The sequence below is a fragment of the Delphinus delphis genome, chromosome 3 (genome assembly GCF_949987515.2).
Source record: "Delphinus delphis chromosome 3, mDelDel1.2, whole genome shotgun sequence".
Taxonomy (NCBI): Eukaryota; Metazoa; Chordata; class Mammalia; order Artiodactyla; family Delphinidae; genus Delphinus; species Delphinus delphis.
The window spans coordinates 125,579,646-125,604,643 of NC_082685.1; the positions used below are offsets into that span (position 1 = coordinate 125,579,646).

General features: G+C 39.0%; 1 protein-coding gene across 2 annotated transcripts in view; it reads left to right on the forward strand.

Annotated features, from left to right (window-relative positions):
* Window positions 1-17,369, forward strand: part of ELOVL7 (ELOVL fatty acid elongase 7) — a 72,255-nt gene extending 54,886 nt beyond the window's left edge. The window contains exons 5-10 of one of the 2 annotated variants that reach the window (XM_060009453.1): window positions 241-431; window positions 3,883-3,963; window positions 4,849-4,905; window positions 7,165-7,270; window positions 12,179-12,315; window positions 14,659-17,369. In XM_060009453.1, coding sequence (XP_059865436.1) covers window positions 241-431; window positions 3,883-3,963; window positions 4,849-4,905; window positions 7,165-7,270; window positions 12,179-12,315; window positions 14,659-14,868 — 782 coding nt within the window. In that variant the 3' untranslated portion in view covers window positions 14,869-17,369. Of the gene's footprint in view, window positions 1-240; window positions 432-3,882; window positions 3,964-4,848; window positions 4,906-7,164; window positions 7,271-12,178; window positions 12,316-14,658 lie in introns of those variants that run through there. The other variant, XM_060009454.1, reaches the window with a different exon arrangement.
* Window positions 17,370-24,998: the final 7,629 nt, after the last annotated feature.

Consider the following 24,998-nt stretch of genomic DNA (forward strand, 5'->3'; position numbering starts at 1 on the left):
TCCATATGGCTCTCTCCTGGGTTCTGGTAACCACTACCTCCTTTTGCCCTTTGAGCCTCACTGTTTCGAGCTCCATCACAATCCCTGGTGATTTCCCTTGGCACATCCTAAAAATAGCAGTGATCACTGACCAAATAGTCCACCGTCAGCGTTAGGATCTAGGTGCTCACTTAAATGCTGGTTACTGTCAGTTATCTCTTGGCTAAATGGATGTGCACTTATACCTTGTTTTACTCTTAGATCCAAGAGTTGAAGACTGGCTCCTCATGTCCTCGCCTCTGCCACAAACTGTCATCCTGGGACTCTATGTCTATTTTGTCACATCCCTGGGACCAAAGCTCATGGAGAATCGAAAGCCCTTTGAACTCAAGAAAGCGATGATAACGTACAATTTTTTCATAGTACTCTTTTCTGTGTATATGTGTTATGAGGCAAGTGTCTTCAGTATTCCTAACGGGAGAATTTTGCCTGAGTCTTTATGTTTGTCTGTCATGATGTTTCTTGTTATGACTGTAAGGGTAACTCTCCAAGATTTAAGAAATTTCAGAAACTTAGCTCACTAGAGTAGATGTTTGTCAAAAAATTGTTATATATAGACCAGATATTGAACTCCTTAGAGGATATAGTCTGCCTCACAGGTGGTGAGAAAAATTAAGTCCAGGGACTTGCACGCAGTTAGCCGTAAAAGATGATTGAATGAGTCCATAGATGTTAAATTTTAAGGAAACTCAGAGTTGGAGAAGTTAGATAACTTACCCAAAGTACTGTAGGTGGTAAGTGGAGGACTGATATTTGAATCCAGGTCGGTCTGACATCAGAGCTCATCCTGACTCTAATGAGTTGACATCATCATGGTAGCAGCTTTGGGTTCTGCATGCCCTGATGACCTGTTAGGTGGTAGACTGTTTGGTTTGATTTAGCTGGGCTCTGTTGGGGACAGAGAACTTAGACTCATACAAAGCAGTAGGTGAGGGAAGCTGTCCGTTAACTGTCAATAAGAGAGGTGGAGAACTTCTAGGACCCAAAAGCAGACTCATGTATGCTCTCTCTCCCCTCTGCTGATTACAAGTCTCAACCACCCTCCCTTACCTGCTTTTCTGGGATTTCTTGCTTCTCTTCCAATGCTGGCTGGCTTCCTCATCCTATTCTCCTTATTTACTTCCTCTGCAGCATAGCCTATGCTTCCTCACAGCTGGGTCCCAGGAGGGCCTCGCATGACCTCTCCAGCCTCTCTAGACACCATGGCCTCTGCACATGCATCCTTCCAACCTGATTCCTGCCACGGATCCACCTGATCAGATCACCTTAAATCTGCTCTGGCCTCATTTCTCACGGCCTTCCTGAAGTCTGGACTTCCTTTGCTGCCTTCTACTTTATTTCCAAAATTAACTCACAGGTCACCTTACTCTCCTTTCTGGAGCATAAGCAACTGAAACGGAAGGAGTAATAGAATAGAGCTAGGGAGCAGAAAAAATACATGCTTTGGGCAAGTTATCAGAGATAGGATATTGCCTACTATAGGACAGTGCTAAGAACAGACCTGGAAGCCAGGAGACCAGGGACTAGTTAGTCCCAGTTGCACTACTAACTAGCTACCTGATTTTGAACTAGTCATTTAAATACTCTGGGCCTCACTTCTCTCATTTTATAGAGTCAGGATTGACCTTGTCTCTCAGATCCCTTTATGCTCTGTGTCTGGTTGTACCATTGAATGTGATGTCCCCAAATATATTTCCCTGCAAGGAATCCAGTTATAACCAGTAAGTTCTGGTTTCTGTTTTAGCAATTACAACATAAAAGGTTTGAGAATATCTGAATCTGAGAGTTTCTATCTCCCATTAACCAGTAATACTAGAATAACTTATATGCAGTTTTGGGGTTTTTTACCTGCCAAATATAAATTATTACTCTTCCTTTGTGAAAACCTAAAATATAGACATATATGTCAAAAGCTCTGCAGGCTTTTGGAATGTTCTTAAACTTAATATCAGGAAAGCATTAAGTTCTACTTTCTATTTAAACAAAGACTTTTGACAGCTGAGCAACACATCACCTCCAGGACACATTCAAACGCATGGTTTATTGGGTGGGGCACAATTACATTTGCTCTACAGAGTGAACCCCTCTACTAGGGATGTTAGGGCAAATATGAATAAGGTGAGAGGAAGTACATCAGACTAAAGGAACCCACGTGCCTCATTTTATAGCGATGGTTTGAGTGTGCTAGTTACTTGGCACCAGTCAAGAAATAGAGACCAGTGAAGACCCTGAAGAAGGCTACATCCCACAGCTTCTCCTATTTGGTGCAGCACTTGTTTGGCATAGGGTAGCATGGGGAATCAGTCATCCCCATCTGAGTGGATGGACTTAGAGTGTTACTTGCATCAGTCAGAAGTGAGTCCAAGTGCAAAAGAATAGGAAGATGCTCACTGACAGATCAGGATTTTGTAAAACAGATTTAACTAGTTCTGTACCACATTCCCTTGTTCCTTTGAGAAAATTCATTGACTTGTTTTTGTAAGATACTTTTCTCACCCATGATATATGTCTTATACTTTTCTGAATCTTAATTCTCAAGATTTCATAATTTACCAAGTTAATAGTGTGATTAATTTATATTACAAATCAAGCTAGGAGCTAGTATCAATCAAAAAGGATAGTGTTTTTAAATACCACAGTGTAAGTAGTTTTTCTTTCTCCTTCATTTCTTTTCTTTTTACCATTAAAGTGTCATTCTGATTATGCCTCATAAACTTTTGCCTTTAGAAGTTAATTTACTGTAAAGTTGTCATTTCAGCTTTAACAGTAATTAAAAGTACAAACTTGTAATGTAATAGAAAATGATATAATCCTTATGCTGAGAAAGAAGACATCCTAGTGAAGATGTTGGCATTCGTGAGAATAGGACTCCAGAGAAGAACTGGTCATATTGTCAGAACAGTAAATTAAGCCAGCCATTTAATATAAATGTTAATTTTAAACTAGAACCCTTAGTTTTTCATTTTCAGGTACTGTTTTAAAAGGAGACCTTCCCACCGTCAGACTGAAAGAATGTCAATGTAATCTTTGAGTTAAGGTCCAGATTTATCAACAATAGGCTTTTTCTTCTCACCACTAGCCTAAGGTCACTTCGTGGGTGTGTTGGAATTAAGGCTTGCCAGACTGCACTTTCTTGTTAGTATTTTCATCTCTTACTTGTCATGTGAATCCAAAGCAAAATTAATACGTGAGTCTTGTATTTGGTCGATCTTGATTTAAAAGCTATGGACTATCACTTCACGTTACATCCACTAGCCGAGATAGGAAAAACCCAGTTGATGCAGCCGTTGGATGAGTACATTGAGAAAGCTGCTTTGCTCATTTATTTGTTGACTAATTGCAAAGGCTAGAAATTATCAGAAAAGACTGATTTCAGACTTAGTCACCCCTTTGAGAGTACACAGACATATGCACAAGCACATAGAGATGTACACAAGGTCAAGCACTTACCAGTATTTGCTGTTCCAACAAAACATTCCTAGTATTTTGTTCTCCACTATATTAGAATAATCATTCCAAGAAATAGGTATTTTAGTTAGTACACAGTTTATATAAATGTGACTTTAAAATTTTGAAAACTCTTTTTTCAACATCTTTATTGGAGTATAATTGCTTTACAATGGTGTGTTAGTTTCTGCTTTGTCACAAAGTGAATCGGTTTGAAAACTCTTGATGCTTTGATATCAAGCAAGTTCCTGGTTTGTAATTGTTCTAGCCCGCCTTTCCTTCTGCACTGACTGCTGACTCAGCTGAGAATGTAATGAAGAGACATACTCAAAACTACCTTCATTGTAGCCGTTGAGCAAATATTTCCTTCTTTAATATGCATGTGCTCTCTTGCAGTTTGTGATGTCTGGCTGGGGTACAGGTTATTCCTTTCGATGTGAAATTGTTGACTATTCACGCTCGCCTACAGCATTGAGGGTAAGTTTCTTTTTGGAGAAACTTGTAACACAAAATCAACGTTAAAACTTTTTGGACTCTATTTGTAAACACTGAATGTGAAATCAGAATGAGTAAGTGACTCAATTATCAGAATATATGTATTGAGAGAAAAAGCTAAAAATTACAAGAAAAAAATTCAAAGAAATTCAGGTGTGTAATTTTCTGTAAAATGAAAACTGGTGCTTTTCTTTGTGAATTTCTTGGATTTAAAAGTAAATTTATGTCTGGTTCTTCAAAAAACAGAATTACCATATGATCCAACAATTCTACTTCTGGGTATATACCTAGAAGAATTGAAAGCTGGGATTCAAAGAGAGATTTGTACGCCAGTGTTCACAGCGTTCTTCAAAAGATGGAAGCAACCCACATGTCCATCAGCGGATGAATGGATAAACAAATAGTGGTCTATACATACAATGGAATATTTTTCAGCCTTAACAAAGACGGAAATTCTGACAACTGCTACAATGTGGTTGAGCCTTGAGGACATTATGCTAAGTGAAATAATCTAGGTACAAAGGGGCAAACAAATACTGTATGATTCTGTTATACGAGGTACACAGAGTAATCAGATTCAGAAATAGGAAGTAAAATGGTAGTTGTCAGGGGCTGGATTCACCAATGGGGACTTACTGTTTAATGGATACAGAGTCTCAGTCCTATAAGAGGAAAAGAGTTCTGTGGATAGACGGTGGTGATGGTTGCACAAGAATGTGGATGTGCTTAATGCTACCAAACTGTACACTCTAAAATGGTTAAGATCGTAAATTTTATGTAATGTGAATTTCGCCAAAATTAGAAAAAATAAAATCTTCTTCCATGTAAAAATAAATAATAAATTCATATCTATGTGTGTTTCTGCAGATGGCACGCACCTGCTGGCTTTATTACTTCTCCAAATTTATTGAGCTCTTAGATACTGTGAGTATATAATCACCACATTTGGTAAATGTTTGATGTTTCAATGAAAGCAATAAACTGTGAGTGTACAGTTGTCTCATAACTTTGGTTATCTCTGTTCCTCAGGCAGACCTCATATTATCTTTTACTTTTTATTATCAGTTATTTTAGAGAATAGGATAAACTTATTTTTCAGTCTTTTGCAAATGCCAAAAGACTTTCTTCTATATCAACCGCCTGGTTAAGATAAGAAAGTAACTAACACATATACTACAAAGCTATGTCTCTATATAGATGGATGACAAGTTGTCTTGTGAAGTAAGTTCAAGAAGCAAAGAGCAGAGAATATGTTGCCTTTGGTTCTTTATAGCAAAGCACTGTGTCATCCATACTCCTTTAAGAAGATAAATGCTTCAAAATTCATAAACTTACACTAGAATGTCAGCTTATCCCTGGAATATCAGTAATTTGGGTAACATCAAAACTATTTCCATCTGCCTTTCTGAAGTCCATGTTTACTGGTCTTCTCCCTTCCTGAGTATCAACTCTGACTTTGAGTGACTAGGCCTGGGAGAAGCAAGTGCCATGGATTAGGGTCCATGATGAGAGGAGAAAGCCATGCACCTTTATTTCCAGAAACAAAGGAAAGCTGGCTATTTATTTTGTTTTTGTGGCATGTGGCTCTTATTCATCTGGAATCAGTTCGGGGCCTAAGACTGACACGTGTTTTCTCTCTTCAGAATATATACCACTACATTTCTGGTAGCAAATTTCAATATGCTTTACCTTCTCAGCTGGCTACGCATAATGTTAGAATTAGAAAGGAGAATTTAGTGAGTGTAGAATCCAGTGGTTCTCAAACGTTAGCATGCATTAGAATCACCTGGAGGACTCATTAAAAACACGTGTGCTTGGATCCCACCCGCAGAATTTCTGATTCAGTACGTGTTCGATGGGGCTCAAGAATTTGCATTTCTCTCAAGTTCTCAAGTGCTGTTATTGCTGTTGGTCCAGGGTCCACACTTCAAGAACCCCTGCTGTAGTCCAGTGGTTCTCAAACGCTGTGGTGCTGGAGACCTAACTGCGTTAGGAAACAAAAACCTGGGCCCTGCCCCCAGAGATTTGGTGTCAGATGGTCTGGAGTTAGAGACCAGGCATGGTTATTTAAAAACAAAAAACAGACCTTCCTGGTCACTGTAATATGCAAACAGGGTTGAGAACCACTGACCTAGCCTGGAGCATTAAATCTGAAGAGAAATGGAAGCCAGAAAGTTACAAGACTTGTCCAGAGGAACACCACTGCTGACTAGGACCTAGGACCCCAGATTGCTGGTTTATGGCTTTTTCTGTTGCACCGTGTTGCCTTCCTCCACATGCATAAGCAAAAGCATTTTGACTTCATTGTTCCTGCTTTGCGTGTTCTCAGTTTCAGCTTCCATAAGGAAACTTGCTGCTCTGTGTTCTTCCCTGAACCACATTTCTCAACTACTCTTAGGAACGCTTTTGTTTCTGCTACTCTGTTTAGTCCTGTACTAGAAGTCTAACTCATCACTGGTCTTCTGCATTTTGAATATTTTTGAACATTTAATTCTGCTTTTGAATATGTTTTTGAACCCCCCCTCCACAAAGCCTTCCTCTTCTACCTCTTTGTTTGTCGTTTCTGTAAACCACTGGAGACATTCAATCTGGATGGTGCCACTGTTGCCTTTCTCATTTTTCCTAAGCTGCTTTGCTTTCTTTTCCACCCTACTTCCCCAATTAACTCTTCAAGTATTTCCCTTTTCCTCTTTCTTTAATAATAATTTGCTAACTTCAGATTTGCTACAAGTCCTCTTTTAGTTTGCTTAATCCCTTATCTAACTTGGTAGGATGTGTTAGTTAGGGAGCAGTGTAGAAATTCAGTCCTAGGACTTAAAAGTCTCTGCTTCCCCATATATTTCAAAATCCACGTGGGTTTTTTTTTTTAAACCAGTAACGTTTTTTCAGTAATTTTTGGTCATATTCTTCACTTTATATCTTTGATTTTTAAATCTTCATTCAATATCTTTTCACCTTTTTATTGATTCTTGCATGACTAGGCATCGTACCTAAGTTCTCTCATACTTATTAGCTTTTGAGCTGCCTCTTGGAGAATCAGCTGCTTCTACAGGCATTCTGTAAGGCAACTCTTTCAAAGCACATTACAACGTGGAATAGTTTGCACTTTGCCAATAGTTTTGTAACACTAGATAAATTATTGCATGATTTTATATGAACTTGATTTTCTTTAAATTATTTCAGATCTTTTTTGTTCTGCGTAAGAAAAATAGTCAAGTGACTTTCCTGCATGTCTTCCATCATACCATCATGCCATGGACCTGGTGGTTTGGAGTCAAATTTGCCGCAGGTAGCCAAGGGAGAGTTGGGATCATGTGTTACAATTGATTACGTTTCTGTATGCTATAAGCATAAATCCTGTCCTTAAATGTGATTTAAAAGAATCTCAAAACATCAAAGAATCACTTTGATCAAACTTCTGACTTTCATTAATTATCTGAAACATAAACATAGGACTCCTAACTAGATCTCCCCTCCACCCCCCAATACTCTTTAATATGTAAGACCTTTGGGTATAGTCTTCTACACATATCCTTTAGTTGTTTTGTTTGGATTTTATTCTTGTCCTATATAGTTCTATAACTATTTCTAAATAAATAATTAACAAACAAATAAAATGACAAAATCCTTGGTTTTATAGGAATATAGCTAGATAACTTATTCCTTGTATTTCCAGGAAGTTAGAATGTTTATCTCAAGTTCCATGTCTTCTTTGCTTTCAAATTTCCAAAAACTGATACACATCCCAATCCCTAACAACTCTGTAAAGATGTGTCAAATTGCAGTTTCCCACCTTCCCTAAACATCCTACCATAGTAAAGGATGTTTTGATATTGGTTTTTAGGTCAAAAATAGTTTAACTCAAAAGCTTGGCAAACAGGTTCTTTAGTTGGTTTTGATTTTATGCTTCTGAACATCTAGAATATGAGAAAACAGAAAGGTAAGTAATTTTACCTATCATAAATTTTTAAATAAGTGATATCCTGAAGGATATAGTCTTACTAGCAAAAATTGTTTGGGGTATTTATGTATGCTAGTTTCTTCAATTTAAGAAGTCTTCATGTAAGCCTGCAGCTCATACTAGACAAAGCTTTAACATTTCCGTGAAGAGCTCACCTCTATTGGGTATTCTGACTTGGTAAGACTAAAAGGAAAGAGAAACCACAATTGAGGAACTCTTGTTTGAGTTTTAGACTCTCTAGGCATGGGGGAAAATTCTGCATGTCTCAGAGCATGAGGGGACATGGATAAGCCAGTGGCTAGAAGAAGATGGCAGAACCTAGGGGAGCTGGAAGGGCTGTCCCTACCGTGGCCTAAGGGCATCAGATTTTCCAGCATGTAAAGTAGCTCCTTGCCCCAAATTGGCATTTATCTGTTGAGGATTTTTTTTAAAGGAAATGTAGTTGTTTTTCTTATAATGTATATGTGTTAATTTAAAAATTTAACTCACATTATAACAAGATAGTCTCATCTGTGTCCATTTTACAAATTGAAGGTAGTTATATTATTTAATCTCCATTATTTTTCTTTGCTCTCTGTGTTTTTATTTTCTCTCACGTGTATATTGTGCCTCTCAGTTCTTTCTACAGTGGTATTTCTTAACACTATTTTTTTTGGTGAAAATGAGAAAATACCTAAACATCCAGTAATAGAATGGTTATGATGTCTTGTGTTTATAGTTGTGAAATGCAAATGATATTGAAAGACATTTAGCTCAAACTTTTGTTAAGAAGCTTGGCTCCTAAATTATCAGAAATAGATGGCTATTCTTACTATTCTGTTTTTAAAGTATGCTAGACAAGGTGTTTTCACACCCTTAGAACGAACTTATTCAGATTTCTTCCCTGAGACCAGATTATTCTATTACAACACTGAAAAATAAATATAGATTAAAAATATATAGGAAGACAATACCCCAAAAACAGTGATTTAGAGAAATCGACACAAAAGTGGTCTCCCTCTCCTTCTTTATCCATCTCTGCATTTTCTAATTTTTCTAGTTTGAATATCTGTTGGTTCTATAATGGGAAAAAATAAATTTTATTTGAAGAATAGAGTTGAGCATTTTTCTAGTTTCTCTCTTTGAGTCCATTGATAGTCTGGTTTCCATTTAAAAAACAAGCAATGCTTTCAATAATGGACATTTAAACATATAATATTCCTCAATTTTTCAATGTTACCATGTACATTAAGCACTTTGTAGTGGATTCATTGTCCACACCTCAATTCCCCGTCGGCTTTACAAAATGTAAGTGGTAGAAAATAATGTTTTCTTCTCTCTCATATGTTCCATGAGTTGGCACTTCTGCTCAGTCTCATGTGTGGAACCTAGTAAACCCTTGTACAGCACACCTGGTATCTATTCAGTGACAAGCACAGCAACAAGAGCTGAGGTATTCCCAGAAGTGTGGTGTGGCATTGGCTTTCATTCCTAGAATAAAACTGTCCAGTTTAAACTGTCCTTTCAAAAACTTGAGCACAGCTGATCTCTATCTAGTATTTAATTTCCTGTTTGCCTGTGGTACTCCTCCCTGGGATAATAGCAATCCACCTTTTCTTTTGAACGTGATGAAAATATTTCTGAGGCAGGTTTTTATATTAATTATGTATATACTCCTTCCCAGAGATATGGAGAGTTGTGATAATTACCCAGGTGGCTCCTTTATTTTTTTCCAAAGCAAAGGAGTAAAATGTGATGGTACTAATTATAATTCATCCTGAGATGTTTGCTTTTCAGAACTATTATGAAGAAGAAAACAAGCTTAGAAAATACTTTATTAGAAAAGCCTTCCAAAGAAGATATGAAAAGCATTACTAATTAAAATGTGATTGTTCTGTGAACAAACATTAAAATAACTTACCAGAAAATAATCATTACTAGAGAAAATAAGCAAGTTAATTTGATTTGATAGCTTATTTTGATCAGTAACCCTTACTGAACACTCTTAGCTACACGAGTGCTTTGTTAAATTCCTGTCCGTAGGAGCCTCATTTTAGGACATTTAAATGGTGAAAGTTTCTGAGTGGAAGATAGAACCCTTGACCAAAAAATGGGAGAGGTGTCTTAGTGAGAAAGGCTCAGTCTAATGTAGTTCATTATCAAGCATGAAATAGATTTCCTGTGTATATGTAATGGTGAGACAAATGGACTTGAGAGGTATTTGGCTTGTCCCCATGTTAAGCAGCTTGACTCCTAATCTATTCTATTTTTAAATTAGCCTAGAAAAGGTGTTTTCATACCATACTAATTTATTTATTCAAGTTTCTTTTGGGAAATAAGACTAGTCCAAATGTAAATAATAAAAGCTGGGAGGTTGTTAATAAGCTTCATTAATTCAGTTTCTTCTGACTTGAAATTTGTGATAATTACAGGATTAGCTGAAATTTGATTTACTTAGGAAAGTTTATGAAGCACAGTATAGCATAAAAGAGACTTTAGGGGAATATTTAAACTACTTAAAAGTAATTATTTAAAACAGGTATTTTAAGGGTGTACTTTGGCAGTGGTAGTATTTAGAAGAATCTAGCATTGTTGCAATTATGAATGATTTTTTAAAAAAATAATTATTTCTTCCATGAAACAATTTTTATGACATTTCTCCTTAGAAGATTGTGGTTGAAGTAATAAATTTGTATTTTGCTTTAAACTTTCTATAACTCATAGTGTTCATGGATTCAGTCCTTCCTCTAACATAGGCAAATCTGTGAGGTTTTGCTTAATTTCTGAAATTAAAGAATATTAGAATAAATAAAATAGCATATTTTGGAGAAAAATTTAAATTCTAGGTCAGCATTACTAAGCTGAATCAGGCTGTGCATAAAGAATGAAGATTCTTCAAGATTGTGCATCTTAGGAAAGAGACACTAGGGAAGAGTTTTGGTTTTTTTCCCTACCATCAACTGAACACTCTGTTACCTCTTCCACTGTACTACTGATCCAGCTAAACACAATTGTAACAATCTTTGCTTATATTCCCCCCAGGGTCCTTTTCTTCTATTCTAAATTGAAAGTGATCAGTGGGAGATGTGGTGAGATCAGAAGAGGAAAACCAGGATAGGAAGGCACAATTGATAATAGTCAAATAGAAGCAGTAAGGAAAGATGATTTAACAATTAATAAATGTTTATTTTGGAAAAACAATGATTGATTAAAGCAAACTTAGCACAGCTTGGTAATGAAAGCCAGTGGTTTTACTGCCAAAATTTTGTGGCACTTGGACTTCCCTGGTGGTTCAGTGGTTAAGACTCCATGCTTCCACTGCATACTGCAGGGGAACGGGTTTGATCCTTGGTCAGGGAAGTTCCGCATGCCACGCAGTACGGCAAAAAAAAAAAGAAAAAAATTGTGGCACTAAAAGTATTGATGGAAAACTATTGAGAATGGAAAAAGTTAATTTGATTCCACACAATGTTATGTAAAATAATATTCTTAGTGGCTTTATTCATAGTAACCCAAATTGAAGATAACTCAAATGTCTTTTAATGGGAGGATGGATACATTATGATGCATTCATATCACATAATACTACACAGCAATAAAAAGGCAATCACATGGTTGAATCTTAAAAACAGTATGTTGATTGAAAGAAGGTAGCCACAAAGAATACATCCTGTGTAATTCTATTTATATGAAGTTTTGTAACAGGCAAAACTAATAGTTGATGATGGAAGTCAGAATAAAAGTTACATTGGGAGGAGTATGTCCTTGGAAGGGGCACATGGGAACTTTATGTGGCATCAGCAATGTTCTATATCTTGAATTTGGTGGTGGTAACAGGTGTATACATATGTAAAAAATCATCAAGTTGTACACTTAAGATTGGTGTACTTTGTGTGCTTTATATATGTTAATTCTCACTAAAAATGAATTTGATTACTATTACTTAGCAATATATTATATTTAAAAAGAAGTCAACTTAGTTTGTTAAAGTAACCAAATCATAAGACTGTTTTAAGGTTAAGATATCACAGAATAAAGTCATGCTAATTTATTTTACAAGATTTGTATTTTAGTTTTACTAACTGGATGTATTATCCAGCTCCCTCTAATTTTATAGCTATTTAACAATAGAGATATTTCATATATAGTTTTCTTCCTAATAAAATTAAAGAAATAATTATACCAAAATTTCAGTTCAGACACAAATATGTCTCATTTTAAGGAACAGTGCCCCTATTTTACAATATTTTTTTCCAGGTGGTTTGGGAACATTCCATGCCTTTCTAAATACAGCCGTACATGTAGTCATGTATTCCTACTATGGACTGTGTGCATTGGGACCAGCCTACCAGAAGTATTTGTGGTGGAAAAAGTATTTGACATCATTACAGCTTGTGAGTAATTAATTTTCTTTAAAACCAGATATGAAACTAAACTGGAGTCCCTTGTCTTCCTTACGAATGAGGATACTAACTAAAGAGCAAAGTTTACAAAACACAGGGATATAAATTGTCTGGCCTCTTATGGCATCCCATCATTGTCCTTTCTTTGTTATGTGAACTTTTCTCAGGAACTTTATTGAAAGCAAAGCCTATTTGGTAGCCAAGAGGCTCAGACAATTAAACTAGCGTGGGTATCTTTATACTATTTTATGCATTTATATAAAATAAAAATATTTATGTTCAAAATTATGTGAACCTCATTATACATAATATTAAATTAGAAGTTAGACATTCCATATTCTAGATCTAAATGACCTTGAGGGAATGTAACTTTGAGAGGATTATGAGCCTTTCTGTGTGCCTGCCTATCTAGTCCTAACATTTATAAGTCTATTTTTCCTCCAACTAGTAAAAGTACTGTGGGAATTAAAGGTGTAGAATGGTGGTGTAATATACATATTGACAAAAGTGACAACACCCTAAATAACTAACCATAAGGAAATGAAGAAGTAAATTATTCTAATTCCTGCTTGGGAATATTACAAAGTCATGAAAATTATTCACAAATCCTTTCTTTTTAAGCATTTTTTATGATTGTAAAGTAATATGTCCTCATTGCAGAGAAATTAGAACATCTATACTGCATATAGAATTTTTTTTAATTAATTTATTTATTTTTGGCTGTGTTGGGTTTTCGTTTCTGTGCGCGGGCTTTCTCTAGTTGCAGCGAGTGGGGGCTACTCTTCATCGCGGTGCGCGGGCTTCTCATTGTAGTGGCTTCTCTTGTTGCGGAGCACAGGCTCTAGAGGCGCAGGCTCAGTAGTTGTGCCTCACGGGCTTAGTTGCTCCGCGGCATGTGGGATCTTCCCAGAGCAGGGCTCGAACCCTGTTCCCTACATTGGCAGGCAGATTCTTAACCACTGCGCCACCAGGGAAACCCTGCATACAGAATTTTGTATCAGGCATTTTTTTTCACTTAACATACTCTTAAATGTTGTAGAAACTTTTTAATAATGTGGAAAAATACTTATATAGCAAAAAGAATACATGTTGTTCATTATTTTTTCAAATATGTTGATAATATTTACACAAACACACCTGCATAGAATGTTGAGGATGCTGCTTACACTTTCTAAGGTTTCATTTTCTCGTCTGCAAAATGAGAGGAATAATTGTATCTACCGCACAGGAATGTTCTAAAAGTTCCTTAAGATAATGCAAGGAGGGCTTCCCTGGTGGTGCAGTGGTTGAGAGTCCACCCGCCAATGCAGGGAACACAGGTTCGTGCCCCGGTCCGGGAAGATCCCACATGCTGTGGAGCAGCTGGGCCCGTGAGCCATGGCCGCTGAGCCTGCGCGTCCGGAGCCTGTGCTCTGCAACGGGAGAGGCCACAACAGTGAGAGGCCCACGTACCACAAAAAAAAAAAAAAAAAAAGATAATGCAAGGAAAGCTGATGATTATAACAGGAACAATGTGAAAATCTTAACTATGGTTATAACAGGATACATTGTGGGTAATCATTATTTATTTTTATGTATAGATTTTTATTTTCCAAAATTTCCACAGAACGCATGTTGCCTTTTAATCATGAGAAAAAATATATCCAAAAAATCTGGATGTTAGCCCAAAACATGTCCCTTTTAAGACTGTGTAGAATGTTCTAGAACACAGAGCCCTTGGGCATCGCTAGGAGGGTCACCAATGCCCTCTCACTCCTTGCAGATTCTCTGCTGCAGTTGGCAGATAGGATGTATTTTTTATCTATGACGGTGGAGGACCGGTGGCAGATATGAGGACTTAGCGATGCTTTGGCTCCTACAAAATAAGCGGGGCTCTAATTAGAATGTTTTTATTCCCCTCCCCACCAATGGAAATATCCAGTCTACCAACAGGACAGAATGTTTGAAATCAAACTGCCCTAGAAAATTAGGCCATAAGGTAGTGGTCCTATATGCATTTCATCGGTCAAGGACTCAAGTCAGAGACTGATGGTTCTCTGAGTGTGAAAGGGCTGCTGCACTGCCCTGCTCCAGGGACATTTACATAGCTCCCCCTGGAGCTGTGCACTTTGGCAGGACTGAATAGTAGTTCCAAATTCCCATCTGCATTTTGACATTGTTCCACCCACTGTCATTCCCATAGAGGCTAGATTGAAAGATAAAATTCCCTGTCCAACAGTAGCCTGGATGTGGTTGGAGAGTGTTTAAACATAAGCAGACAAAGAATGCATTAAATAATTGCTCCATTGTGACTCTTCGTAGCTAAACAATACTTTTCATTCTTCCGTCTGTTAGGTCCAGTTCGTTATTGTCACTATACACATAGGCCAGTTTTTTTTCATGGAGGATTGCAAGTACCAGTTTCCAGTCTTTCTGTACATCATTATGAGTTACGGGTGCATCTTTCTGCTGCTCTTTCTCCATTTTTGGTACCGTGCTTACACCAAAGGTCAGAGGCTACCCAAAACAGTGAAAAATGGAATCTGCAAAAACAAAGATCACTGAAATTCAAGCACAGCATAAATCTATGAATAAGACTGATATCTTGTCTTCCTTGACAATCAAGAGATATTTCCATGTGCAGTGCATTTTGTATATTTTTCAAAACTAAGAGCTTGTATTTTTATGATAAGTTATTGGGGTTTCTGATATTTGAGAGCCCAAAGCTCCCAGATAACAGTCTTCTGATAATTAGAGCCTAAAGCAGCCAGTTTTTCAGCTGCTTTTAAACCTAATCTAAAGGTTTTATTTAACACATTTTGTTAGCTTGAAAGAAGGATGTGAAACAGTAGAGTACTCTTCAAAGAAGTCCAGTATAGATGAAAAATATCGTTAGATATTTTGAGCACGGACAGAGATCCATGCCGTACAGTAGATTCCTTCTGCCGGGTCTGGAAACCTTTAACTGTGGGCTCTGGCTTTGTTGCTTGTTGACTATATTCAGAAGACACTGTATTTACTCTAAACTTAAATTCCCATTCTAAAGAGCTAATAGGGCGATCGTTCAGTGTATTTTTGATCAGTTATCATTTAAAATCACTAATGGTAATTTTTAATGGATCTTTTGAGTAGCCGGCACCAGTTTTGCTTGTAAGACTTCCTCACAACGCTTTTGTTGTGTAAACTGTTTAAAAGTGACAATCCTTTAGGGTAATACATTGATGCACTTGAAACTAAGGTTAAGTTATTATTTTGAAAACAAGGTGATTTGTTCTGATGGCTTAATGAACACTTTGCTATCACCGTTTTGCAATGAACTTTGTATATTTCGGGAAAGAGGTGAATTTATCAATGGAAAAAATAGTTGTCTGTGGTGTTGTCATGTCACTTTCTCATATCATGGTTTAAAGGATTATCTTGGTTAAATATATATTGGTTAGATGTGTAAATGTTCATATCACTGGCACACACTAAATGATTTTAGACCACCCAGGGATGGGTTAAGGGTGGCTTGTGAAGCAACTGGAAGCAAATGGTGGCACAGAGATTATCCAGGCAAGATTTGGTGACAAGGGTCTCTCTCATAATGAGAGAGAGCAAGAGAGAGACTGTATAATAGTTATTGTTATAGATTCACTGCATGGAAAAATATTTTCCAGAATTATGAATTAATTAACAGCCTGGAATTCTTTTTTTCAACCTTATAAACTATATAATGAGGGACTGAAATTCATTTTGCATAGCTCTCATTTCTTTAAAATTGCTACTTTCTAAAAGTCGTATTTTCTTGTTGGAGAACCCAACTACTGATCAGTAGAGTTTTGCCCAAGAAACAGCAATATTTGGACATTTCTGAATTTTTCCACAGTGTTTTTTTTTCTTGTTCTATTTTACTTGATTTTGAAGGATTGCTTATGCTTGTATGACTGTAAGCAATTAGTACCCCAGTAATTGTGTAACACACAGTGATACTTATTGTACAATAAAGGCTGAGTTTTTACCAACTGTAAACTCCTAGAGGTAGGTGTCTCCCTCCTAATCCATTAATCTGTACCATGGCCTTTTCTCTTCACACTCAGCAAATTAGTAAGGTTATTTGCCTTTAGTGACTTCACTCGCTTACAATATGAGAATTTGAGGGTTGATAAAAGGGGAGATTTCATTTTTTTTTAATAAATAGTAAAGAACAGGAGAGCAAAGCTAAAAGAAACAGCAGCTCTAATTTATTTCTCTGTGAGAGTCTCAGGGTTCCTTAAGTGTTTTCCTGTTTTTCTCTTCAAATCCAACCAGTGCTAAAATGAGGAGGTATGGTAGATGCTGTTACACATACACACAATTCCCAAAGACCCCAGTAGGGTAAAGACCAAAAGGAAGCAAAACTAAAAGAAGAGAAAACAGGAGAGTTTGTTTCTTCTCTTGCATACTTTCTGCCCTGCACTGTACAACCCCTCCTTGTCTCCGTGTAGTCTTTAAAATGTTTGCTGTGCCTGTGAACTAACAGCAACATGTGACAGAATCACATTCTACATTATATGAATAGGAGTGGAGAGCTAGAATGTTACATGAAAAGAAATCACAGCTGGTAGAGGTAACCTCCATATGAACAGCAGCAGATTAGAATGGGTATCACTGGATGTAGGATTGGATGGGCCTTGTTTTATTAAACAGCTCTGTGGGTCACATAGAGTTTCTGCTGGAGTTTCATCCCACTTTCCAGGACTTCCTTGCCTTTGGGTTTGCTTACCTAACAAATAAAAAGGCCAAAAGGCCAGCTGCAAAATCTGGCTTATGACATAAAGCTCTATGAATCCTTTAGAACCTATATCTATATTACAAATAAATGCAAATGTAAAATTTTAAATATCTGTGGGACATTGCCATTTTACAGTCTTAACTGAGTAGAATTCTTAACTGAGCAAACTACATTGTTACATAAATTATAAGATTATGATGTTACATTTCTTCAATTATCCCTTATCTCTGTTAACTACTTTTAACGACTGTGGAAAACTCTGTGGATACTGTCAAAGTTTGGGTTTGGTTTTTGGTGTGTGTATTATAATAAATTTGTGGTATCACATGCACATGTGTGTGTCTTTCATTTTGGAATCTAACTGCATGTGTTTGCGTGGATGGATGGTTTTTAATATGAATATTCATTTAACCAAATCATTTTACACATTTGTTGTACACTTGTTATGTTCAGAGCCCTGTGCTAGACATTAGAGTGATACAAAATACAAAGATGCCTCCCGCATAGTTGGGACCTCCTGGAGCTTGCAGGCTGGCAGAGGAGATTATGTTACAGGGAAGTATATGACTGTTGCCGTATGATTGAAAGTCGTGGCACTTAGCAAGCAGGTAGGCTCCATGAAGGTATTTAAATTTGGGTCATGTATTTAAGATGTACAGGTTGTCAAAATGGGGAGTGGGTTAGTGGGCAAGGTGTTCTAAGTGAAAAGAAATAACAACTCAAGGCCCAGGGGAAGGAAAGCATTAGGAAAGTGTAGGGAATGGCCAACAGACCAGATTGAGCGAGGCACCTGTAGGTGTCACAGAGAGATGAGGCCAGTAGGGAGGAGGGCTCTGACACTGGAGATGTGCTGCTGCAGCATCCGCCCTTGATGCCTCAGGCAAATAGGAGCATCCAAGGATTTGGGGGAGAGGAGAGGTATGACCAAAGTGGTACCTTAAGAAGAGTCACCTGGTAGGGTGGGGTGGAGGCCTGAGACACTAAAGGCAGAGATAAATTAGTTGATTAGGGTGAGGGGAAGAGAGCTGGAATGTGTGACTGGAAAGAAAGAGGCTGATGTGAGAGAGCTTCTGGTGGGAGAGTTGAATCTGGTGACTGATTGACCAAGGATGAGATGTGCTGCACAGTTCAGAGAAGCAGTGTGGGAGTGTGGAAAGGAGGTTGAATCTGAAGCTGTGAGGCATGGATATTAGATGCCAAGCGACCTTGAACAAGCCAGTTAACCTCTCTCAGCTTGTTTCTTCATCTGTAAAACGAGGATAATAGTACAAGTTCTCCTGGCTGGATTGTTGTATGGTTTAAATGAGATCATGTATTTAAAAGCCTTCTGTAGTAACTGGTGAAAATATGAAATAACATAAGCACAAAGAATACAGATTTACCAGACTTGAGTGGGGAGGAAAAGAAGGTGGATCCTTACCCAAGAGAGACCAAGGGTTTTGGTACCTCCACTTCAGGACGTAAGTATATGTGTTGATTGGGGAGGAGGTGGGGACAAAAGTTTTTCTAGACGTTTCTAGCAGATGCAATCACAATGCAGCAGGCTCACAACAGGTCCTGTAACACCAGCCTGCCCCAGAGAGAAGACCAGAGGGCTCTTACTTTTATGTGGCTACCTGGGTGTGGTCATGGCTTTCACTGACACCTGGTATCAGGTGAGGCTGTACTTGCACATATGGCCCAACCATCTTTACAAACTGCAACACCCTTATCATCTAAAAGAGCATTTGTTCCTATATTTAAGCTGCAGCATTTTGAAAATATTGCTGTACCTTGTGTATATTCTAAAGCCAACAGGATTCAGTTAATTTAGGGAACAGTGTGGTTACTAAGAGAGAAGGCTTGGTACAAGGTTGTATTGGCTTCAAGTGCCCAGGCTGCCCAAAGGGACATTCTGTGCTTAGTACTTACAACTTCAGTAGGCATGATGTAAGCATCTGACTACCTGAATGTGAAGGCCGTGAGCACAGACCTGCTGCCTTCTATCTTAAAAGCCGCACGAATCTTGGTCAGCGTGTCTTCCGCTTGCTTTGTGTTATCGTGCCCATGAATCTTTTCCTTTCTTTCTTTTTATTGTGCCAAATATCCTACTTCAGGCCCAAATAGTTTTGCCCAGATGAGAGAATTATCCTTGGTCTTTTTGCATTTTCACGGACTATAAGAACCTTGTATCCAACTAGGCTGCTTTCATGGAGGGGAGCTTGGTGCAGTGGCTGAGAGCACCGACTCTGGAACCAGCCACCTGGTCAGAACCTGGCTCTGTCACTTATGAACTGTGTGACCCGGACGACCTCTCTATCTTAGTGTCCCCACTGAAAGTAGGAACCCTGGCACTACTTCCCTCATCAGTTCATTGTGGAGATTAGATGAGTTAATAGAGGGAAAACTTTTAGGGCCGTGCCTTCCTGCTGGTTCAGGCCAAAAACCTGAGTCATCCTCAACTCCTCTTTCTCACTCAACATCAAAGGCTTCCTCTTAAAGTATCACCAGAATTTGACCACTTCTGGGCCCTCATCATGTCGGCCTGGATTTCTGAAATAGCTTCCTCTCTAACTCACTGCTTCTGCCCTTGCCTCTCTACAAGGCATTGTCCACAGAGCACCCAAAGTCATCTCTTAACATAAAGTGATCATGTCACACTTATACTCAAAACCCACCAATGGCATGTGATTTCACCCAGAGAAAAAGCTGAAGTCTCTACAGTGGGCTACAAGGCCTTCCATCGTCTGTCTCCCCTGCCATTGCCCCTCAGTCCTCATCTCCCACTTGGCTCCCTGTGGCCCAGCCACACTGGCCTCCTTGTGTTCACTAGACTGTATGAGGCACATTCCCATCTTAGGCCTCAGGGTTTAGCTTTTGCCTCTGCCTCGGGGGCTCTTGCCCTTGGCTAAACCCCTCATTTCCCTCCAATCTTTGCTCAGATCTTGCTTTCTCAATGAGGCAGGCCCTGCCTGCCCTGTTTACTATTGCAACTGGCACCCCTCTTTGCCTTGCTCTCTCTTTTTTTCCATACAGCTCTTATTACCTTCTAACATGCTATACAGTGTGCTTAGTTATTATTTATATTATTTATTGACTGTCTTTCTCATTAGAAAATAACCTCCTTGTGGGTAGACATTTTTGTCCGTTTTATTCACTGCAAGTGCCTAAAACAACGGCTGGCATATTACAGGAACTCAAAAAATTGGTATTGAATGAATGCACGAAACACCAAATAGGTGTTTGCTATTGTTACAGGTTCTCTTCCTCTGCTCACTTTTTACTGACTTATTCATTCATTCATTCAACAACAGTTTTTTTTAAAAATAAATTTATTTATTTAATTTTGACTGTGTTTGGTCTTCGTTGCCGCGTGCGGGCTTTCTCTAGCTGTGGCGAGCGGGGGCTACTCTTCGTTGTGGTGTGCGGGCTTCTCGTTGTGGTGGCTTCTCATTGCAGAGCACGGGCTCTAGGCGTGAGGGTTTCAGTAGTTGTGGCATGCGGGCTCAGTAGTTGTGGCTCACGGGCTCTAGAGCACAGGCTCAGTAGTTGCGGCGCATGGGCTTAGTTGCTCCGCGGCATGTGGGATCTTCCCGGACCAGGGCTTGAACCTGTGTCCCCTGCATTGGCAGGCAGATTCTTAACCACCGCGCCACCAGGGAAGTCCCAACAGTTTGTTAAATACCTAGTATGTAACAGGTTTTGTGCTGGACACTGAGCATAAAAAACAAGTCAAATAATAGCAATCCCCACAGAGGTTTACACTTGGATAGAGGGAGACAAACATGTAAACAAGTCAAGTGATCCAGCTGCAAAAGTGGTGGTTTTTAATCTGCATAATGTAGGGACACAAAGGAGAGATAGTTCTCCCTGGCTGACGGCAGGACTTCAGAAAAGGCTTGAAAGAAGTGGTAGTATCATATGACTCATGAAAGGTGAGGGCCTGTTTGTTAGACAGAAAATGAAGACAAGAGTGTGCCCAAAAGATAATTCCAGGCAAGAAAGGGAAAGAAATGGCCTGCATGAACTTGAAGGAAATGTGTAAGGTGAACCCAGTGTTTCAGCTTCAAGAGTGCAGGCCCAGGACCAGGATTGACTGGGATTCAGGAAGAAGGATTACATGGTGAGTTGTTTTGGCCATGTTGAGTTTGAGGGATATCCCTCCATCAAATCTTCTCCTTTTCCTCAGGCAGTAGTGTGATGACTGTTCTTTCAAGGAGCTAGGATGAGGAGAGGATAAAGGGTAGTAGGTAAAGAAATGAGGGATTGAGGGAAATTTTTCTTTAAAGAAGATGCATAAACATGTTTATTTCCTCTAGGGATGGCTTGAGGAGAAGAGTGAAAAGTTGCATAAATACAGTGGGGAATGGATGTGCCTAGCCACAGCCAGAGATGTCAAATATTTCCCAGCCTCCAGTAGAGCCCTGCTGAGTCTGGAGACCATACATCTGTAGTGGTCTCGATGTGCATAACCGTGTTAGCCCACAATCGTGTGGGCACTGAGAAGACTTGCACTGACCAAGGTGGGGATTTGCAAGAAAGATGCAGCAGGACAAGGAAGGGAGGATGTTGAGAATGCCAGTAAGAGCAGACAAAGTGATGCATTATGGGAGCTGAAACCAAGATTCTCAAAGGACAGTGGTGCTTACGAAGCTCCTTATGTGTCTCATGAGGTGAAATCCTCACAATATCCCTATAAGATAGGTACAATAAGGAAGATACAGGTAAGGAAATTGATGCTGATAGCATTTAAGTAACTTGCCCAAGATCATGCAGTTATGAAGTGGTAGAGCTGGTGTGAAACCAAATCTGTTTGATTTCAGAGCTCTTACTCTGAACCATTGTGCTGTAGGGCAAGGAGGGGTTGATGGAATAAGGGAGTGAACTGATTTGTAAGTTCAACTAGGAACGATGAAAACCCAAAATAACAGTTACTTAAACAAGATAGAAATTCTTTCTCATGTAAAGTTCCAGAGATGTGCAGTCAGAGCTGAGCTGGTTACACTATAGTATCAAAGACCCAGGAACATTCTGTCTGATGACTCTGCTGTATGTGGCTTCCACTCCATAGTTATCTCATGATCCAAAATGGGTGTTGGAACTCCAGCCGTTATATACACATTTCAGCCAGCATGAGAGAGGAAGAGGATAAGAGAAGAACTTGATCTCTCCATTTAAGGACAAATAACAAAAGTGGTAACTCGTTGGCCAGAATTTAGTCACATGGGTCACATGTAGCAGAAAGTAATCCGGGAAGTGTAGTTTTTATTTTAGGTGACTCTACGTCAAGCTAAAACCAGAGATTATAACTATGACTATGGAAGAAGAAGGTGAATGGGCGAGGGATGTAGGCTGTGGTCAGAAATTCAAAGTGTGGTGGTAACACTGTATGGCTCTGGAAGTGAGAGACTGACATGGAAACTGTATGCTGGTTATTGGAATTGAACAGATGAGGAAGTGGTAGGCATGGGCTGGATGGGTTGTCCATGTGAATGTTGAAGAGCCTCACGATGATGAAGAATCTTGGGAGACTTCCCTGGTAGACCAGTGGTGAAGAACCCGCCTTCCAATACAGGGGACGCAGGTTTGATCCCCCATCAGGGAACTAAGGTCCCACATGCCATGGGGCAATTAAGCCCGCGCCACAACTACTGAGCTTGTGCGCCTCAACGAGAGAGCCCGAGTGCTGCAAACTACAGAGCTCATGCGCTCTGGACCCCGCACACCACAACTAGAGAGAAGGCCGTGTGCCACAATGAAAGATCCCGTGCGCCTCAAGGAAGACCCTGTGTGCCATGACTAAGACCTGATGCAGCCAAAAAAATAAAAGAAAAATAAATAAATTTTTAAAAAAAGATGATGAAGAATCTTGGAATAAAGATTAGCCAGGTGACAAAGTGCTCTGAATAGGGAGGGGTATATGGCCAAGAAGACAATAGATGACGGTAATGAGAAAAGCAAAGTGATGAAAGCCTCAAAATCTGGGATGTGCAGGACTTAGGTTCTTTTTTAAAATAAACTTCACAATAGTTTTAGATTTACAGAAAAATTACATGGTACAGAGAATCCCATAAATGCTTACCCAGTTTTCCCTATTATTAACATCCTATAGGGACTTCCCTGGCCGTCCAGTAGTTAAGACTTCGCCTTCCAATGCAGGGGGTGTTGGTGTGATCCCTGGTCAGGGAGCTAAGATCCCACATACCTTGCGGCCAAAAAACCAAAACATAAAATGAATCAATATTGTAACAAATTCAATAAAGATTTTAAAAATGGTCCACATCAAAAAAAAATCTTATATATAAGTACGGTACATTTGTTACAATTAATGAGCCAATACTGATACATTACTATTAACTAAAGTCCATACTTTATTTAGACAGATTTCTTTAGTTTTTAACCTAATGCTCTTTTCTGTTCCAGGATCCCATCCAAGATACCACTGCATTCAGTTGTCATGTCTCCTTAGGCTCCTCTTAGCTGTCATAGTTTCTCAGGCTTTCCTTGTTTTTGATGACATTGACAGTTTTGAGGAGTACTGGTCAGGTATTTTGTAGAATGTGCCTCTTTTGGAATTTGTCTAATGTTTTTCTCATGATTACATGTGTTGTTAGGTTTTAGGAGGAAGACAATAGAGGTAAAGTATCATTCTTATATCATATCAAGGGTACATACTATCACCATGACTTTTCACTGTTGATGTTAACCCTGATCACCTGGGTGAGGTAATGTTACTCTTTTTTTCTCCTTTTATACTTTATTCTTTGGAAGGGAGTGACTATGTAGTCATACATACATAAATTCCAAATAATTCATGCAGATACTTTGCCCTCCCCTTGAGGGCAAAGTATCTGCATAAATTATTTGGAATTCTTCTGCCTGAGTCAGTTACCTATTCTGTCCCACTTATTCATTCTCTCATTTATTTACAGTAGTATGGACTCATGAATATCTACTTTATACTCTTGGTTATAATTCTAATACTGCCTCATTTATTTTGTTGCTCAAATTCTTCCAGCTTTCACCACTGGGAGCTCTTCCAGGTGGCTCCTGTATCACTTTGACATATCTCTACTTCCTTACTTTCTGGCACTACAAGATGCTCCAGACTTATCTTGCATATTTCCTGCCCCCGTCCTGGAATCAGCCAATTCTCCAAGGGGCCCTGGTTCCTTTGACTGGAGAATGGTATTAGAAACCAAGAGCTGGCACCGGGTGTACTCACTGCTACTGGGATGTCATTGCTTCTAGACCCTATCACCTGACAGCAAGGACGTATATGTGTGTATACTAACCAGTGCATATGCATATATCTATAAATGTTTCTATAGGTAACCATCTGTATCTACATTAAGATAAGCATAAGTTCATATTAATATCTTCAATTCTTTTTTTTTTTTTTTTTTTTTTTTGCGGTACGCAGGCCTCTCACTGTCGTGGCCTCTCCCGTTGCGGAGCACAGGCTCCGGACGCGCAGGCTCAGCGGCCATGGCTCACGGGCCCAGCCGCTCCGCGGCATGTGGGATCTTCCCGGACCGGGGCATGAACCCGTGTCCCCTGCTTCAGCAGGCAGACTCTCAACCACTGCGCCACCAGGGAAGCCCTAATATCTTCAATTCTAATCCATTACTAAATGGATCACTCTAGCCTTTGCTCCTTGCTTATCTGTAACTGCTTCTGAGAAACCTTGCCCCAACATCTGCCATGTGTTTACTTAATAGTTCAATCCTAGTATACACGGATAGTGGTTTCAGAACTGTTAACCCATACCCCACTTGATCAACTAAAGTTTCTTTTGCCTTTCATTTACAGACTCCACTCATTTCCACAATGACTTACGTCAGCACCTTCCCCCCTTATCCTCTTCAATGAGGTTGTTTCATATATTTGTAATAGATTATTTTGTCACGTTCTACCTTCTATCCTGGGAACCTCTCACCTTCTAAACAATTAAAAAAATTTT